The 20,695-nt window shown below is 39.2% G+C and overlaps 1 protein-coding gene across 12 annotated transcripts in view; it reads right to left on the bottom strand.

Annotated features, from left to right (window-relative positions):
* Positions 1 to 248: 248 nt before the first annotated feature.
* FGFR2 (fibroblast growth factor receptor 2) overlaps positions 249 to 20,695 on the bottom strand; it is a 135,053-nt gene continuing 114,606 nt past the window's right edge. For 8 of the 12 annotated variants that reach the window (XM_090057917.1, XM_090057916.1, XM_090057919.1 and 5 more), the window contains 6 exons: positions 17,700 to 17,822; positions 16,262 to 16,332; positions 14,449 to 14,586; positions 12,437 to 12,542; positions 8,707 to 8,782; positions 7,043 to 8,593 (listed from right to left, as the gene is read on the bottom strand). In XM_090057917.1, coding sequence (XP_089914043.1) covers positions 8,427 to 8,593; positions 8,707 to 8,782; positions 12,437 to 12,542; positions 14,449 to 14,586; positions 16,262 to 16,332; positions 17,700 to 17,822 — 681 coding nt within the window. In that variant the 3' untranslated portion in view covers positions 7,043 to 8,426. Of the gene's footprint in view, positions 625 to 7,042; positions 8,783 to 12,436; positions 12,543 to 14,448; positions 14,587 to 16,261; positions 16,333 to 17,699; positions 17,823 to 20,695 lie in introns of those variants that run through there. The other 4 variants (XM_090057922.1, XM_090057928.1, XM_090057924.1 and 1 more) reach the window with 2 other exon arrangements.

The following is a 20,695-nucleotide window of genomic DNA, read 5'->3' as shown; positions in this document are numbered from 1 at the left end:
ATAATTGACCTTTTTACCTAATTTATCATTTTTAAAGGTAACAACATTTTTATAAACAGGCAAGAAGTGTTTTGCAAATCAGCAAGAACCATGATAAATTTCTTCCACTCACCATATTTAAAAATGTAAATAATTTTCAATACTGAAAAAAAAAAAAATGAAGCGCAGGTAAAAAAGCTGGTATAAAAAATAAAGACCAATGATTAATGAAAGAAAATAAATGGAACAAAAAGTTGTCTGCACAAAGTTGCCTAGAGGGCAAATTTATTTCATATTTATTGGCAATTTCACAGTAGATAAATCATACAGGCATTCATGTTGGCAGCTTCACAGCACCAGCAGAGGTAGAATGAGCAGAAACGTTCGTAAGTGCAGACTTTGAATTGAAACCAAATCCTAGTGTGAAGATTATCTTGTAGCACCTTTTCTTTTGAGCATGGTGTCCATTTTGGGAGTCAAATATCATTCTCCCCTGAGCTCAAGTCCTTAAGTCAGTCTTTCTTGAAAAGTCTCTGGAGGAGTGGGATCACTTTCTATGTTTTTATAGGAAGTGCTGAGCAGTCCTGTGCAGTGGCTTTGTTGTGATTTTAGAAATGACTTCTTTTTGCCATATGACAGTCCAAACTGTATTGACAGGAGTACAAAGACATGATGTGATCATTGACACCAAAAAGCAGCAACCATATTGCATTGAGAATGTTCTCGTTTCTGAACTAATTTTCATAACTACATGCTATGGAGTTCATTTTGTACTCAGTGGGAGCATCTACACATGTGCTTTATTATGAAGTGGACTAGCTCTGCAGTAAAGCATCACAGTCTACACATGCACTGGCATTTGGGTGCAGTAAACTAATTAACTCTGCCATGAAATAGTACTGTCAAAGATAGCACTATCACAGAATACTCTGCTGTACTGAAACACACGTATAAATGGTGAAAGGGTGGGGGCCAGACTCCTGTTTGCCACCCACCCACACAGCTCTGTAGGAGCTGGCTCGTGTCCCAGCCAGCTCCACAACCACCCAGGACTGACCCCCTGTGCCCTCTGCCAGCTCAAATTGCTGCCATTCTGGGCACACATGTAGATGCTATGCTTTGGAGCAGTTTACTCCAGCTCTGACTGCTCCAGAGTTTATCATTTCACCTTAATTTCACATATAGATGCACCCAGTGAGACCAACAGCAAAACTCCATCTGCCTTTGGTAGGAGAACAGGCTGCGCAGTGCCCTTTGTATACCCCATGTAAAATCTTCAACCAAAACAGTTTCATGCCATGTGTAAATTCTGAGCATAAGTTACACCAGGGAGTTATGCAAGGATGAGTTTGTTCTATGTTGACTGGTACAACCTATATCCACAAATGTGTGTGCTATTAAGTGTTTTTTTGCAAGGAGTATCAGTAGAGGAAAGGTGGAGTGTGTTCGCATTTCTGAGTCATTGTGTGCATCATGGTTCCTTTTACTTCCATGCTGCATTTACTACAAATTCATGAGATCATTTAATTTGGAAAACAATTGAAAAAATTTTGGACCACTGAAGTCAAATGCTTCACTCAATGTCAGAGAAAGCTAAAGTTACAAAAGTTACAACTGCCAAGGAGGTGATCCTCCCCCTCTACGCGACACTGGTCAGGCCACAGCTGGAGTACTGTGTCCAGTTCTGTGCGCCGCACTTCAGGAGGGATGTGGACAACATTGAGAGGGTCCAGAGGAGGGCCACCCGCATGATCTGGGGACAACAGGGCAGACCCTACAATGAGAGACTGCGGGACCCGAACCTGTTCAGCCTTTACAAGAGAAGGCTGAGGGGGGGGACCTGGTGATCGTCTATAAACTCACTAGAGGGGACCAGAAGGGTTTAGAAGAGACCTTGTTTCCCCTAGCACCCCCTGGCATAACAAGGAATAACAGCCACAAGTTGTTGGAGAGTAGGTTTAGATTAGACATCCATAAGAACTACTTCACAGTCCGAGCAGCTAGGATCTGAAACCAACTTCCAAGGGAAGTGGTGCTGGCTCCTACCCTGGGGGTCTTTAAGAAGAGGCTTGATGCCTACCTGGCTGGAGTCATCTGAGCCCAGTTTTTCTCCTGCTCAGGCAGGGGGTTGGACTTGAAGATCTACAAGGTCCCTTCTGACCCTACTTCTATGATTCTGTGAGACATCACGTCTCCCAGATTAAACCGTTTTACCATGTGACAAAATGCAACTGTTTGGACATCCATGTCTGTTGTCCTGAAATAAATCCTACAAAGGTACACAGGATAAGAAGTACACACAAAGTATGTCTGAAAGGTTATTCCACCATTGCATCATTACATCAGTAGCAGAAAAGAGAGTGCATTCAGTTGCCCACTAAACCCCAGTTAGACCTGATGTGTGCACATGCCAATCCTGGAACATTTCTGTTCCTGGACAAAAACAGACACAATTCATGCAGAGACATAGGCAATGTCTATTCTTAGCCTAAGGTACTCAAAATACAGTCCTCAATCGTAAAATGGCAAAGAAACAAACAAACAAAGAACCTGAAAAACCACGCACCCTTCTTCCATTGCAGGTTGATTCTTTCCCCAGTACAGATCATCTGGGCAAACGTCAGCCACAAATGTTTATAACTTAGCTCAGAAATATTGGCATTAACATCTCCTGTAGTAAGTATATCCTCAACTGTTATAGCTACTTTATGGTTTATGAAATAAATTTGCCACTCAGCCACTGTGGACCTCCATCTTTTTTGGGCCATTGCACCCGTTTCTTCCAGGACCACATTTACTTTAGTATTATGATCTGCCAGATACTAATTCAAGTCATCACTCATTGTGTTCAGTTCAGCAATATAATATTAAACTTTCAGTTTGTAGAGCTGTGGCAACATAGGTTTGGAAAAGAAACCACTGTACGCTGCTGAATAGACCTCAAAAGCTATAGTTGTGCCAGGGAAACATGTCTAGACAAAATATTGTACCTTGGCTACCTTCTTTCTGAAATGTCTTTAAAACGCAGTCTTTGGCAGTCAAGATTTTTCCATAAATTTTCATTCCGTCTTGCTCAGATATATGTTGTAGACTTCTCGAGACAGCAGGGATGTCAGAATTTTTGTCTCCCTTTCTATTCCTCTATCTTCTCTCTTTATTGCCTCAGAACAACAACATACTGGAGGCTGAACTTCAAGGAGTAGCACCACATTAGAATTGGTGCAAAGCCATTGTATTTGAAGGAAAAGTACTAAATCTCATCCTGAAACTGTTCCAGCAACGGGGGGATCCTTATTTAGGATCTTAGGAGGCAGCGTCATATGGCCTGAGAATACATTGTTGACTTGTGATTATGGTCTTTCTCTCTCCTTAACTACCATTCAAGGTGTCTTGCATCCAATGGAAGTATGGAAATAGTACATCCTTATCTTCAGCTTATAGGGTATAACATGTCTCTTGGGTACCTCACCACAAATGCAGCATGTCCAACACTTATTAAGTAGCTCTGTAAAATACTAAGTAGCTCTGTAAAATATAAAAACTTGCAGATCCGGCTGAAATTTAGAATTTCCATTCTATGGAAAACTCCAATGTTACTCTTTCAGAGTCAAATGAAAACCAAAACATTTAAAAATGTTCAGCAAAATAATTTAAAAAAAAATATTTGGATAAATTTGGGGGTAACTTCAATAAAAGCCCCTCATGTTTCAGTCCAATTTTGACTTTATTTATAGTACATAAAATAAACTTCAAAACAAAATGTGCTAAGATCAAAAGGCTCCGTTTCAGTATTTTCAAAATGAAATTTCATTCAGGTAGACCCACTCCTGCAGATGGTTTTCAGTTTCACATGACACTATTTTTCAATCATAAAATGTTCCATGGGAAAATTATCAGCCAGCTGTAAAAAATTAATCTTCAGTCTGAAGTTCTCAGGAGTTTGGGAGTGGGGGAATAAGCGGTGGCAGTAGAGGGTCAGATTCAAATCCCTGCATTCATACATGCCCCTATCTTTAAAGTCATATCAAAAGATTGAAGTGGCCAATTTTTTTTTAACCTGTAGTTCAGCCACATCTAAACTACCTTGCAAACCGCTCACATGGTTTGGTATTATCAAATTAAAAATCACCTAGGTTTGGGGCTTTTTTCTTTACAGTTAAATTGTAATAAAATATGATCTCAGTGATTTTAATATTTCTTACTGCACTTGTTCCCAGTGGTTTACCCTCTCCATTTACTTACTGATATCAAGAAGTAGTACTTAATTTTCAATTTTCATTTCTGTGATCAGACCACTTTGTTTTGTTAAATTTAGCACTAAAGTGAACTACACCTGATAAGTACAACAAAGAACAGCAAAGTTTTCCTGAGTTCTCCTCCAAAAGTGAGGTAAGACCATGGTAGGAGTTTTATGCAAATCAAGAAAAAAAGTCATCAAGATTTTTGCAAATGTAAGGGGAAGAAAAAGACTTAGTTCTTCTCCAAGCAAAATCCATTCACTTCTTAACATGAATGTCACTTTCAGCATGACTCATAAAAATGTATAGTATGGAGCTGTACTTATAGGAGAGGCTGGGAAAACACCTCTTACTAACATTAACTGTTAGAGTTCCTGCTTGCCATATTAATAGGCATTGATTAATTTAAGGAGAAATTACATTTTATTTGAAATTTATTATGTATGGGACTATAACTTCCTTCTTGTAGGAAAGGGCTAAAGTACATTGACAGTAAATCTTTGTGTTCAAAACCTTGATTATTTTCCCCTCTCCCACAAGTAGTAGTTGTTTTTTTTAGTTGTACCACGGTTGTTTTTAAAACTGTGTTTAAATGATTTTAAAAAGAAAATAAAACAGAATAAAATCTCCTGAGAGATTTGTATCTCAGTAAATTTTTCCCCTTTATATCAGTAATGAAGAAAAGCTGCTTATAAAGAAAAGCTGATGTCTATCAGCAATTGTCTAGGAAACTGAAAGACATCTAAGTTTTGCAATGCAAGGATTGTTTAATGCTAGAGAAAACCATTATAACAAAAGTCTAACCTCCTGCATTATGTTATAAGTACATTTAGCAATATGCACCCAAGCGTATAACTTTTGTTTGAGCTACAGTATATCCTTTACCATATTTCAGTGACAAAACAGTTAATGTTTCAGAAGCACGAGTCCAAGCCATGCACTAGACACTCTTTTAAGGCCACACCTGAATGAATCGCGTATAAATAGGAACTTGGTCATTTGGCCTAGTAATTCAAAGGTGGCTGGCTGCAGTGGTAATTGCATGACTTACTCCCTTATGTGCATTTGTCTACAGAGTCTGGTGTGCCTTCATCATTCACCCAAAGAGATGAGGATAATCTTTGATTTTCTTCTTGATACTCTTTAGCAAGATACAGGCATCAGGTAATGTTAAATTGACCACATCTCTGGGTAAGGTGTTCTAATTATGTATCTAGTTCAACTTCTAGCTACTGGATCCTGTTGCACCTTTTCCTGCTAAAGAGCCCCATATCGTTATTTGCATACCGGGATCAAGTCAACAGTGGACCTTCTCTTGGATGAACTAACTACTCTGAACCTTCATCCTTTCACCTTCAAACATAATTTTGAAATTGAAAAAAGTATTCAGCTTGTGTGTGTCACATATTAGGCTTTGACAAAAGCAAACCTTTTATGCTGGTCAAAGCCATTTGGGGAACAGCGGGAACAGTTAGGGAAGAAAGGGTTTTCCATTCTAAGTGGAGCTTCCTAACAAAGGCTGGCAAGTAAAAATGAGGGCAGAAAGGTTCACTATGGACTGCAGTCACATACCTAGCGTCCTAAATCCTTTTTTCTTATGTGCTAAGCAGGGCTGGACTACACCTATATTTGGATGAGTGATATCCGAAGAACAATTAGATGAAGTGTTGTGGGGTATACAAAGTACATTTCTTTCCTACCCAAACTGCTACTGAATCATTTTCTACCAAAATGCTACAAAACAATTTAACTAGTCCCAGTTCCATTGGTCAGATAAGACATTTGTGGTGCTGCAAACGTCTCTCGCAAGATTAAAAAGCGAGTACTTTGATCTCCTGGCCAATTAACAGACTAAAGTATTCAAAATATATTTTCTCTATTAAGCATAATTATAATTTTGCTTAATTTAACAGATAACCTGTGATTCCAATGACCTATTTTACTCAATATCACTTGTCTGGGGTTGTACTTTACTTCTGCTCCACAAGTGACAGCATCCATGTGCATAAATTATCAGTAGGGGGTTGAGAAGGAATACTTGGCAAAGTATAAAGTGGTTATGGAATTCAACTAGGGAAATGGTAGGGAAACATAAGGAAAATGGTGTACTATACAGCAACAAAAGTGAGATTTACACAACTGTTGCAGAGCTTCCTCAGATAAGTCACAGACATCTAGAACCTTAGGGCATTTAATGCAAAAATGAACAAAGCACCAGCAAAAATACTCTGGGGAACAATCTTGGATATCGTGTAGATGGCAGTATATTAGTTTGAAGAAACTTTTGTCAGAAATCTTCACCAGGTATACAATGAAATTTATGGGCTAGAGAGAGGACAAGGGCACAGGCACAGACACAAGATAAGGGGTGAAGGAGTATAAATGTGAACCTGAGGTTTCTACATTTCATGTAAGTGGCCTAAACCCAATGGCCCAGGCTCTCTCTTGTTTTCCATTAAAAAAGTATCAATATTATCCTAATGAGGAAATGAAAAAAAATGCATGAATTCTTAAAATTTAATTTCTTTGAAAAGCTTACGAGTAGTATATACAACCTGGTGAGGATATAAAACAGAGGATACCTTAAACCAAGTTTCCCTTGATATTAATCTGTGATCTTTTCAAATACTCAAAAGGTTTTAAACCTTAAGTCCCAATTCTGTAATAGCCCAACCCATACATATCTTCTCTCAACTCCAAGACTGGGTCCAAAACCCATTCCTGACTGAACATGTCAATAGTATACAACGAAGCCAGAATGAAGTGACCCCTCACTTCAAGGACAGAACCATTTTGGTAAAACATAAAAAATTTAAAAAATTAAATAAGTTGCATGACATTTATTTTGTAATGTTAACATTAATATCTGTAGAAACATTTTATTGTCAGTACAAAAGTTAACAGATTTTAATACTTTTTCCCCCCAATTTTAATATGTAAAGCAGTGTAATTTGCGTTCATATCGCATGGCTATACCAGTGTGAGTAGGTGTTTTGAAAGTAAAAAAAACACAATACTTTATTTTAAATACAATTGACAAAAATGCAGCAACATTTTGTTTGACACCAGCTCCATGCCTGATATTATGGAATGATTCCAAAATGTATTCCGGAGCCAGCATTAACTAATCCCTTAAAAAGATGGCAATATTCCAATGGCAATTGTCACTATAATAACTTTTCTCTTTAAACGTAAGTTACAATACAGGACCATCCTGAAAAGATGCTATTAGGCCAAAAGATCTGGAATCTATTATCAAAATCAATGAAAATGATACCAGTTAATTTGATGCATGTGCAACTCAAGTGTAGAAGCTCAGCTCCTTTTAAAGCAGTACTTTCTGCTATGGTTATAGACAACTTAATGTCTTTCTTTTCTATAGAAACTCATTAAAAGCACTCCTTTTTTCAAAGAATAATGGTGCTATTTTGGCCTTGGAAGTTCTATTAAAATTTATTACTTTAGTGAGACCTACTTATCAAAGATAGAGAAAATAAGATAACTTCTTGTTAAAGGATTTGGTTTTGAGAAGAACAATCATCTGACACTGAAGTTTAAAATGCAAAGAAATCAAAAGTTTAATTCCCAAAATTAGTTATATACTGTAAATATTTTTTTTTAAAGCTCTGACAACTAGTAAAGTCTGAGCAATATATCTACTAGTTCTCTGTGCTGCCTGCATAGAAATGCCATTTAAATTACAAAAACAACAACAATCCTATAAACGATTAATTGTTTTGTACATTACCAATTAGTTAATAAATTAACGATATACCATTTTCCCTGAAAGCAAAGTATTTTCCACCTTTGGACGGTGAAAATTAAGAAATTCGGTGTAAGAACAGCATTTAGCAAATAGCTGTTAAAAAAGAGACTAATTTGCTAGGTGGATTGGGCATCCATTTTTAAATCAATACAAAAAATAATTCATTGTAAATATAATATATATATATATTTATACATATTTTGAATATATTTACATACATCCAGCACCTATATACTGCATTTGTGCTCTATAAGTGTGTGCCAACATATATTTTCTCCAAATTTTACAAAAATAAACAAGAAAGGCAGACCCAGAGCTTGCCTTAAGTCCAACTGGTCCATTGTACAAATAAAGTCTATTATGGCTTAAAACAAGCCAGAAAATTGATGCAGTTAAGCGAATCTATACATGGCCCATAAACATTCTTCTTCTTGCAGAATATTTTAGAGTTCCAAATTATATAATTCTTTACATAAGTTCTGACTATTTTCCTCCAAGTATTTTTTTCCCTTATATATATCATATGTACAAACAGAAACATAGGGGTCCTGGAGAAAAGATCTTTTTCTTCTTGTGGTAGGTAGGTCAGCGTTCTTGTCTCTCTGTTCCTCTATGGAATAAAAATAGTTTCTTTTCATGTTTTAACACTGCCATTTATATGTTGGTACTTAGGTAGACAAGGTTCATAAGGCATTGGATCAGGAGAAAAAACAGAGTCATCACCTGAGGAACATGAACTCCTAGTGTCAGGGTAACTGGGTGAATACTGTTCAAGGGGTCCACTGAGATCCAAGTATTCCTGGAATAGAAGAAAGAATTTCTTAAATATATGGCATAAAGGTTAATGTGTTATTGGTCAATCAGTCTGTTTCATGGACCAAAAAAAAAAATCTTCAAAAGTGACCATTTTCTTTACAGCTGATAAAACCAAAGATCATTAGAGAAACTTGGGCGGGGGAGGGAGGTGGAGAGAAAAAAAAAAGAAAGAAGAAATGTCAATTCCAACATCAGCATTAATCACATCAGTGGAAATAAACATGCTCTCCACATCAAACGCGGCATTTTCGCTTACAATGATAAAAATGAAATTTTATACTAAATACAACCATTTTTCTCTAGCACATGGTAATGATTTGGAGAAGAAAAGATGCTTCCAATGTTATATTCCTTTGGTCAGTTTGTGTATCTGTTTTATATAATTGGATATTAAATTTATATTTAAATATGCAGTGACATGCTTACCAAAAGAACCAAAATGAAAAATCAAGAAAACAACTTAATGGACCTGGGTTTCTCTATAATTTTTGCTATTTTGTGTGCCTGTACATATCCTAGAGTAGCAATGACCAAACAAGCATTAAAAAAGGAAATAATATATGTTTAATCCAAGTTTTGGGTTGAGTGACTTTTGCTAAAAACAAGAGTTTTGGCAGGAGAATAAAGCCATTTCCCTCTTGAAATGTTCTCTCTCTTTCAACTTCTAACAGGCAGCTGTATTCATTTAAATGCAAGTGCTTCTTTGCTAAACCACAAGTTATGGTCATATTGATGAGACATGTCTTCTGCCTCAGTCAGTATGTTATAGCACTTAATTTTTTTTTAATGACTTGATTAAAATATTTTAAAATCAGAAATGCAATCATCATAATTATATCTTAAAATACCAAGCCTTTATGCTCATCATTTTAAGTATGGGCAACAAGAAAGGCTTTAAAGTATTTTTCAAATGCAGTGGATAGCAAAGTACCTCACCAGTTTGGAGCCAAGGCTGCTCCGTACCTTACAGGCAGGGGTTGTTTTTTTTTAGGTAACCTTTGTGACCATCTGTGGAAACTTTTGATTCAAATGGTTATGTTAAGGAAATGGCTCTAAGGGTTGAGAATGGTCAGGTCATTTCTCCTGCAAATGGTGCAGGAATGACTGGAACACACAAGAGCAGAGATGGGCAAAATGCAGACCACAGGCCAAATGTGGCCTTCCAAGTGGCCCATGGTGGGTCCCTTACCCCCACCATACCCAGGTGTTGGGGACAGCCTGGGTTTGGGTATGTGTGGCCAATCCCACTGCCCCTGGGTATGGAGATGCCATCTGGCATGGAGCACAGCCTGTCCTGTCCCCACACGTGGCTCTCGGGCATGCTGGGAACTGTAGTCCATGGGGATGGGTGGTACAGTGGCAGGGTGAGGGCAGAACCATGGCCAGACTCAGCTTCCTGGCAGCCTCTATGGTGGCAGCTCCTTCCGGCCATGGCTGTCAGTGTCTCCACTGCCCTGGCACTTCAGCCCGTCTGCCCCATACCTACCGCTGGGGATGCCAGACAGAGTGGGAGGGGTCTCCATGGAGAACGGCCCAGGATCACTGTGGGTAGGGTGTGCTCAGCCAGGTGGATGAGATGAGCAGGATGGGCAGGCAGGGCCAAGACGACAGGGTGGTGACAGTGCAGCAAGGACAACACACGGCTGGGGCCTGGGGCACAACTGCGATCCGTTACCTGCACGTGCCAGCGATGGGCGCCGGTTCTGGACATGCGGGGAGCAGATTGTGGCTCTGGCTCCATTCCCTGCATGCGCCCGTGATGGGTGCTGGTTCTGGACATGAAAGGCTTAGTGGAGGGATTGTGGCAGTGGTGAGAGGAGCCTGACATACTGCACTGTGGGAAACAATGTCAGGAGCAGATCCCGGATGTGCCAAGCGGCGTGTAGGTGCCCTCACCCTCCCCAGGTTTGGCTGTGCCATGCAAACGCAGCAAGCTCCTCTTTCCCTGCCTACTCAGCATGGGCTCCTGCCCACACTCTGAGCTAATCAGCTAATCAGTTCAGAGTCCGTCTGGAGCCTCTGCTTTTATATGGCTCCGGAGCCCAGGGGATGGACCTTATGGCATCTCCCTCTCTGCTAAATTATGCAGCAGGGGAAAAGGAGACAAGCAATGGGGGCAGTAGTTACCCCCAGTTTCTGGAGCCATGCAAAAACAGGGGCTCTGAGCAGACCCCTCCAATGCTGAGTGCTCACGTGTGACAGCTAAAGGGGGAGAGGAATAACTGTATTGCTGCACCCCTTCTAGATCCACCCCTGAGCACTGTACTTTGTGGGGAGCTCGGTAACTAAGATAATTCTGAAGACTTGTTAAAAGTTACACTGAAGGCCTATTAAACTCCTCAAGCAATGCAGAATTTGGAGGAGAAGGAAGTGTAAAATCTTCTATCCCATCTGGTTTTGCTGCTGGCTTGGTGATCAGCTGCTCCCTTGGTCAGCAATCGGCTGGTGGGAGATCCCCCACGTCGGTGATCTGGTGCCCCCCAGACTCGGGAGGCACAAGTCACCCATGCGCTATCCCTTTAGTTAATACAGCCCAGAATTCTGCTCCGTGCTTTTTAGTACTTAGTCAAATCCCAACATCTAAATATTCTCAGGTAGAAGCCAGATCCCCTCAGATCTGGCAGATCCCCTCAGATCTGGCACTTCTGAAAGCTTGTATAAATCATGCAGAAAAAGACTTCATCTATGTGAATGAGAGAGTCCCAAGAAAAAGTCCAACAAAGAGGGAAATTTCTAAAGCAAAATTAATTTTCAATCTAAAAGGCCAAAATCTTTTATTTTCAAAATGTCAAAACAATTTTGTAGCACCCCCCCATGAACAATTTGACAAAATTGACACAGATTCACAAAGAAGTTTGTGTTGCCGAACCTGCATTTTTTCACTGAAAAATGTTACAGCCAAAAAAGAGTTTGCTCTACTTGTCTTTTCCTTTTGCTCTTAAAAATCTATCCTTAGAAGTAGCTATGCTTAAACAATAAGATAATTTTACATATACATGAACAAATCTATGGCTTGATACAAGGAATAGATTTTAAGGCCTTAAAATAAAAAAATCAGTATGATTTTTTAAAAAGTAACACACCTTTTTTGGAATGGGGGTAGAAGGTGTCTCAGTAAGTGGATGGTAATAACCCTCTGGGATTTTGTTCTCTCCCAGACAAATATTTCAGTTAGCCTAATTCACCCCCAGACAGATCATTTAGAGTTCGTCGTTTACTCTGCTTTCTTTTCTGTCTTAGTTACTATGGCTTAAAATCAAATTAAGATAATAAATCCAACATACCATGAACTCTGGGTTGCTCCCCAACATGAAACTAAAGTTGAAATATAACTATTCCCCCTCCCACCTACCCCTGACATCTCCTGGATGCTGAAATGCTGAAAATCTTATGAGATACGTAGATGAGTAAATGAACATGCTTTAATATAGGTCTCTGTTCTCTTACATAAATCAGTGCACGCAGGCAGAAAAACCACCATTTCATTAGGATACAATTTATCTGTGTGTGACCCCAGAGGAAAAGTGACAAATAGAATTATAAGATAACGGGAACTGAGTTTCATATTTAATAAGTTACATCTATCTCATAAACTATATGCTCTGATCTGCTGCTTAAGAGTGAATAATTTACACACCTCATTAGTTGTGAGAGTGAGAATTCGATCCAAGTCTTCTACCAACTGCTTAAAAGTGGGTCTCTGTGAAGGTACTGCATGCCAGCAATCTCTCATCATCATATAGCTGCAGAAATATGCCATTTCACTGAGTTAATTCACCTCATACATCTTAGTTAGACAGTCATTTCATTCCCAACTATTATTAATCATCTGATTGTGTGTTCAAGTAGTGCCTAGTCATGGAGCAGAACCTAATTGTGCTAGGTGCTGTACAATACTCAAGATTCAGCAACCGTATGTTTCTTTCTTTTTCTTTTTTGTACTACTACAAACAACAGTAAAAATCAAGAACCTACATCACAGTATTTGGATTCTGATTCACTAATGCACCTAAACACAAGTGTTTTGCCAAGTTTGGTTCCTTGGCCTTTGTGCACTGTAAATCTTGTTCTTCTCTACTAAAAGTTAATTGTAATACCTTTTATTACGTTCCACCTGCACGGATTAGCCAGGAGAGAGTAAAGGTGGTAAATCTATCGATCTGAACACAAAATGATGCAAGTAGAAAGTCATATATAAAACCAACATTTATGGATTTGGGCTATGAGAGATTCTTTGATAAATATGGTATCGCTTTCATGCCCCTGCCCTCCATTGACTATTTATGGATAATATAGAACTATGTTGACCAAATAGCCAAGCACTTTATACTGCACTGTAACAGATCTGGAAAAAGAGTGCAATATACCATAGATAAAAGAACTCACACATACAGAGAAATAGGTCATTATAGGATTGACTTTACTGGTGACTGTAGATTCAAAATTCTGTAGCAGAGGCATGTAGCATTAACTCTGCAATCCAATACTTTTAACCCAAGCAAAATATTCTGGGGGCCAGAGCAGTAGCTTAGAGCAGTGGTCTCCAAAGTGGGGTGCGCGCACCTCACGGGGTGTGCAAGATGATCCATTGGGGTGTGGGAAGAAAATATTAGAACTTCTATTTATAGTTATATAAATATACATTTATTGGGGGTGCATGCTCAAAAATTTTTTACTGATAGGGGTGCGCGATCAAAAAAGTTTGGAGACCACAGGCTTAGAGCAGGGGTGGGAAAAATGCGGCCTGACAAGCCATTCTATCCAGCCCGTGGGGCCCCTAAAAAATTTAGAAAATTAATATTTATCTGCCCCTGACTGCCTGTCATGTGGCCCTCAATGGCTTGCCAAAACTCAGTAAGCAGCCCTCTGCCCACAATAATTGCCTGTCCTGGCTTAAAGTCTGTGCTGGCTACTGCCCCAAACCTCTGACTTCTTAGAGCAGTGGTTCTCAACCTTTTCAGACTGAAGGTGCTCCTCTTTAGACTCAAGGAATTCCTCCATAATTTTCTCTGAATTGAGTGGCACTTCATTTCCCAAACTTATTTAATACAGAGTTTACATCCTTACACTAGGTCTGGGCAATGGGAACAGAGAATGGCCAGGCAGGGATAAGCCTGAGACTGCGCTTAATCTGTTTATACCCTCACACCTTGTGAGACCCTTCAAAGGATCTTGTGGCACCTGGGCTGAGAACCACTTTAAAGCTGTGCCTATGGCTGAATCGCTGATTCTCCAAATCAGAATCAAATCTTCAGATCTGGCCGAACTAAATCATATCAGTGATCCGAATCAGTGAGTTGAATCACTGTGCCCCAAATCGGGCCAAATCTGAATTGAATACTACCCACTTTGCGCGCACACACACACACACACACACACACCCACCCACCACACATACACATACATACATATGCACGTGCACACACAGACCTATACATGCATACATACATATATGCATAGATAGATATTCTTTATATAAAGATTATATATATCTATATGCGTGTGTATATTACATCTACATAGCAACATTATAATTATATCATTATAATATGAGAGAGAGAGAGAACAATAAATCAGCATTCACTGTGTGACAGTGCTTACATTGTATTGGTACTGTTCTACCCGCTTACAGTGAATAATGGTTCTTACAGTTCATTGGTGCAGTTGGCAGGCTTATCCATTCTATGTCCTTCTTTAAGCAGCTTAAAAAGTTCCTCCACTGGAATTCCTGGATAAGGTGACCCTCCTAAAGTGAAGATCTCCCACATTAGCACACCAAATGACCAACTATGGGATAAAAAGGGAAGAGCACATTATTAAATTCATCTTAAGGAAACCCTAGTCATTGTTTGGAAGTTCCTATAGCATTGCTAGTTAAGGATCCAGCTCTGCCAGTCTGATTCATACTGAGATCTTTTCTTGTATCTATTAATATCACTGGGGTACCTTAGTATAGCAATAACGAGCATGGGAAACGGGTAGACCCAGCAAAGCAGCCTATCACTCTTCAGAAAAAAGATGCAAGATAAGCAAGAGCCTAACTTTACACAGGCTGATTTACACAACAGGAAATCAACATGTGCTTAAAGTTAACCAGACTTTATTGAAAAGGGACCAACATAAGCACTTTCCTAAATGCCTTCCTGGTCTTTGTCTGGTGTTCTCCAAGCTCCCAAGTGGTCAAGTATCCATGCCATTTGTGAGGAATTATATCCTTGGCCAAAATTATTTATGACACATGCATCCAGTAAAAAAGCTCCAAAATTTTTCAATGACACATATCAAAAAAAGTAGATTTGTCAAAAAGCAAAATATTTCACAGGGAAGTTTTGCTCTTAAGGATTCTTGTGTGGAAAACCAAGTAGGTTCAGTTTGGTAAATCAGATGCTTCAAAACTGAGACAATCATTTGGTACATTGAAAAAAATCTTATCCATTAGCTTTAATCCCGAAGCTCCTCATGTATTTCACGTGGTTCTTGCAGTCCTGTAAATCCAAGTAGATATGAAGGCACAAAAGTTCAAACATTCTGATCCAGCTCTTTGTACCTCCATATCCTTTTTTTAACCTTACATTGACATTCAAAACCTTTCCCACTTTGCATACTTTTGTTACAGTCCAGTCCTTCATGGTATCTCCATAAAAAAAAAATATGAAATTTCTACCAGTACTCAATAAAGCTCTTCTTAACTGAACATTTATGAACACTGTAAATCAGTTCTGAGCTCCAAAAATGACAGGAAAAAAAATGGGTTCTGATAGCCCAAGCATGAGAACTCTGGAAAATGGGAACTCTGGTCTTCAAAAAAAAAAAAAAAAAAAAAAAAAATTATCAATCCCAGTATAAGGGATGTGAATATTAGACAGAAAAAGAAAAATACTGATAAGTGGAATAAACCTCAAGAGGTCTTGCCAGCTAGCTTCAGAACGCACACTTAAAAGGATTGTTCTAGCTTTAAACGTACTTTCTACTGCAAGGATTCTATATGGCAAAAGCAATACTTTTAAAACTAAAACAAATGTTTTAAGTGAAAGCACTGTGTTTTATATATACCTTGCCTATTTTTAACGCAAATGTTGAACAAAAAAGGTTCAGGACTACTAAAAAAAATTGAAGGAAGTTCGAGCAAATTAGATAGACGCTTTGTAGCTGCCTATCTGTAAATAAGTTCAAGAAGGGGAAACTTCCGCATTGGCAGAAGGAGGTTAGCATTTTCTACTTTTCATGTGCTTTGAAGCCAGGCAGATTAGTAACAGAGCACTGGCTAGCAGTCTACCATAAAATCCTCACTTTCTAAGGGTGACTCCCACTCTTTTATGAATATGTGAAACACAGACAGTAAACACGACAGTTTAAGGTTAAAAAAAAGCAGGAAGAAAATATACATGAAGATTTTCAAAGCTGTCCCTTAAAAAAAAAAGGCTGAAGTAGAAAGGTTAAACGATTAAATGAAGTTACTCACACATCACTTTGATGTGTGTAAACTCTATCGAACAGGGCTTCTGGAGCCATCCACTTCACAGGCAGCCGGCCCTGGCAATAGAAAAGGGGAAAAATAAGAATCAATACATTAAAACTGTAGCAATTTACAAGGCAGCTTCCATGATGGATCTGTAGAAATATTAATTTATTCTTAAACATAAATAACTAGAGGTCAACAGTCTGCTGAAACCACTACCCCCACCAGCTCACAGTTTACCTCTGTGCTATCAGATATCAGAAAACACAAGAATCTCCTCTCTCTAGCATCCTGGGATCAAATAAGTGGCATGTAAGTTCATGCCTGTTTAACTCCCACATTGTCCACTGATGGGAGCAGGAGGAGGAGAGGGGTCAGTAGTCTAATGTGCAGAAGGTCATTCCACATGGGTCCTCCATAAACAGATGTATGTTAATAAATCTTTAACAAACAGGCCAGTGGAGAGAGAAGCAGAACAAGTGAGGTCAGGGCTGTTGGATTTACTTGCTCCCCATACGCCAGATCCCTGCATGGTGGGCAGAGGAACTACATAGGCCTGTAGCCTTTGCATTTCCAGCAACAAATCTGTATGCAATCTGGGATTTGTGATCTTGAATTGAGAAGGTGTTTCACTTCCTTCACCACAACTGGTATGTGAGTGCCTGTAGAAAGCCTGGTTTCCCTGTGAGTGTACACGTGCAAGTTATTTTCACCAATTAACAATTTAAAGGAATACATTTTCATAACGAATCCTTTGCAGAGATGCAGCCAATTGAATCAGGAGTTTTGAAAGCACTTCAAATGAAATTGTGGTTACTCAGGACTTCTGAAAAAAACAGGTACAAGGTGTCTCATATTAATTAGCTCAAATAATGGTCTTTTTGGAAATTAGGAACCTATCTGCTTTGCTGAAGATCAGACAACAGCAGCAGCAACATGGAAAATGAAAACCGTTTTACAGCTTTCTATCTCCCACTTTGCTGCCATTGCTATACTATGTTCACAAGTCTGCCTGCAATACAAGTCCAGACAGAAATATATACAGCAACATGCAGTAGCCGGGCACCTTAAAGGAAACATTGTACTGTTTACTACACGTTTTCAGAGACCTTGTGCCTGATGCAAAGCCTACTGAAATCAATGGGAATCTTTCCATCCATTTCAATGGGCTGTGTCTCAAGCCCAGTGAAATGCAATACTTCGTTTTATCACTTATAGTGAATTGCATAATACATATCTTCTCTCAGGTTATGTAGAAAGATAACCTTCATTGCTCAATAAGAGGGGACAGAGACACTTATGCCCTTGATCACTATTTTCTTCTCTGTGATTAAAAGTTAGGCTGCTGTACAAGAAGTCCATTAGGATTAGAATTGCAGTACTTCAAATGAACCATTTAAAGAAACGCTTGGTTCCAACAATAAGAAAACCATCCACTTACATTAGTAGTCTTTTTGTAATAATCTATATTGTTGATATCTCTGGCCAAGCCAAAGTCTGCTATTTTCATTACATTGTTTTCAGTTACCAAAACGTTTCTTGCGGCTAAATCTCGATGAATGCACTGAAAAAGGAGGAGGGGAAGGGGAAAATTACTGAACAGAAGATAAATAGTTTTAAAAAGCAAAATTATTTCTAACAAGTGGTGACAGTTCTAATTTCTTCTACGGTTTAAATGGTGAGAAAGTCATATAATTATGATAACATGATCAAGCAAAGGGCACATGGGAGATGATTGTAATACCTATTTTTTTCATCATTTCCAGTTTTTAGAATTGATCTTCAGAGCAGCTCTTAAACCTAGAAATTGCTCAGGAAAGCCCATCTTTAGGAAATTTACAGCTCAGTTTTGCAGCAAAGGGAGGCTTGATTGCTTAGCCAAACTGAACCAAAGCTGCTTCACTATCCCCAGTCTAGGCTGCTCCAATACAGGTTTTCCAGATTTTTATTATAAATCTTGTTACTGAGTGTTTTATTATTATGGCTTCCTCAAATTACGTTGAATTTATATGGCTCCAAACTGACAGCCTAGATCAATGCAACCATTTGAACCTAAGAGTTTGGAATAAAATAAATAAAAATATGATCTGGTAAAGAACTGATGATGACATGCTCTGTGGGTCTAGAGCAGTAGTTTAGAGCAGTTCATGGACCCTATGGAGTCCACAGACTATGTCTAAAGGGTCTGTGAAAGAGGACTATAATCAATCAAAAATATGTGAACACCCACACAAAAAATTCAAAGGGGTCTGCACCTCCATTCAAAATTGTGTAGGGGGTCTGCAAATGAAAAAAGGTTGAAAACCACTGGTCTAGAGAGTAAACATGTATTTACGGTGTGTCCTTATTTTGTCCACCAGTCTAAAATGACGGATGCTATCTGGTGCAGTCCATTTGGTTTCTAGAAGTCCCCTGCAAAATTCTCCCAATCTCAATTGTTTTCTTCTTCACATTGGCACTTCTGAAAATTTGTAATTGATCTTTTCCAAGCCTGGAGAGGAAATTTTGGCTGCTATGGTTACCCCTACTCAGTTAAAGCAGCTGTATCATGAGTAATACAAGGTGACATCAAAGACACATTAAGAAACATTCCACTTGCATTTCTCCCCAGGATGTCCTACTTCTGCTGGAGCTACATATCTTAACCCTTTTTCTATTATTTTGGATTATTCTTCTGTGACTGCTTTTGATGCTGGCATATGCAACTTCCTGGCGCACAAGACAAAGCCATTAGCTGAATTCTACCATATCAGCTGGCTCTTATATGCTGTAGCATGCCTTGGGAGTTCCCTGTAATTTCTTACCCTCTATAGGTAAAAGGTAGGCCTGCCTATCTTCTGCGCTCCCCTATGTTAGCATAGGTGACCTCACTAATTGCATTTGTGGATACATAAAACCAACCTTCAGAAGCGGCTGTCTGGAAATCAAGTGTTGCACCTGACAACTCCTAAGAGGTATCTAGCTCAGTGGAAGGTACTCTGCCCATCATTCCTGCACAATCTAGTGGTTTTCAATCTGTTTAGATGTAAGGCTCCCCCCTCACCTGACTCAAGGCACCCCTAGCTCTTAGGTTCTCACTCACTTCTTGAATGCAGAAAAAAAAAAGAGAAAGTTTTCTGTTGCAAAGAAGTCTGAAAGACCACAACACAGCAGAGTGTCTTTAGCACTACAGGTTTCTACTTGAAATGTATGGGTTTAATCTTGTGAATAATGTTTGTACACCTAACAGTGCCAACAGTGCATGGCACCCTTGAAAGGACCTCAAGGCACCCCCGAACTGATGCACCGTGGTTGAGAATCATTGATCTAAGGTAACCAGATCAGGGACCTCTGCTCACAGGAGCCCCAGCACCTATTGCTAACAGAAATTCGGATCATCAACATTGCAAGGTGAAACATCCCACCAAACGTTGCTGCCACTGAGAGCAAAATCTGATTGGCCCTCTCCATTACTAATTTCCTCTGTGTTCTTAATGAGTTGATCCAAGTTAGTCTCAAACTGTGCTTGGTAAAATGACCACTTCAGTGGTGCGCTTTAGGAATTCGAAGAGACAGTATTCAAAGGAACAGAAACAGACATTTCTGAAGATGTCTTTTCAATATCCCATTTGCAAAAGTACCAAAGCCCCATAGGAGCCTTGAAGTCAGTGAGCCTTTGACTTCCAAGACCCTTCTGAAAAACCAGACTTGTGCTCTCATGTCTCTTTGGTACTTTTGAAAATTTAACTCATAAAGCCTGCGTACTATGGGTGTTGACCAAAAGTTCCTTGTATTTGCATTTACATTTTTCATGCTATTTTTTTTTAATGCCTTGGCAAGCTGTTCATTGGGTTGAAACAACAAGAAAGCTGGTCTTCTCACGGTGTTTTAGTTCCTGGATGGTGGAAATACCGTGAGAAGATCAGCTTTTATTATTTCAGCTCAACAAATGGCTCCCTGAGGGGGAAAGAGCTAGTGAAATACAAATGTAAATAGTGAGATATTTGAAAAACCGGAATGCATAGTCCTAGTATATACTCCCTTTGTTTTCTCTCTGCTCTCACCCTTGTGTAATGCTTTACCTTCTGTCAGTTCTGCACTACACTGATCAGCCCCTCCTGGATGGGGACTGGCTGAAGGATACAGTGACTCTCCTATGGATGCATGCTTTTTTGGCAATAAGCTATAAGAGCATACCAGTGTCTGTGCTCCTGGGGCACGCCCATGTTCACAGAATGTGCCAGTCCAGATGCTTGGATTTTTTTATTCTTTTTTAATTATTCCTTTCATAGTGATTGCCTCCTTTTTTGGCCGGACACCCTGTACTACAAGATCACGGCTCATCCTTAGTAAAGTGTTTCTTCAAGATGGGTGCCCCAGGGTACATTGCCTAATCCTACATTCACACTTAATCCATTAGCCAGTCAATTTCACATGGGTGACCTGCTTCCTTTCCAG

This window comes from Crocodylus siamensis, chromosome 7 (genome assembly GCF_052110815.1).
Source record: "Crocodylus siamensis isolate JL-2025a chromosome 7, ASM5211081v1, whole genome shotgun sequence".
NCBI classification, from domain to species: domain Eukaryota; kingdom Metazoa; phylum Chordata; order Crocodylia; family Crocodylidae; genus Crocodylus; species Crocodylus siamensis.
Note: the sequence above shows the minus strand (reverse complement) of the source record. Positions and strands in the feature narration are given on the sequence as shown.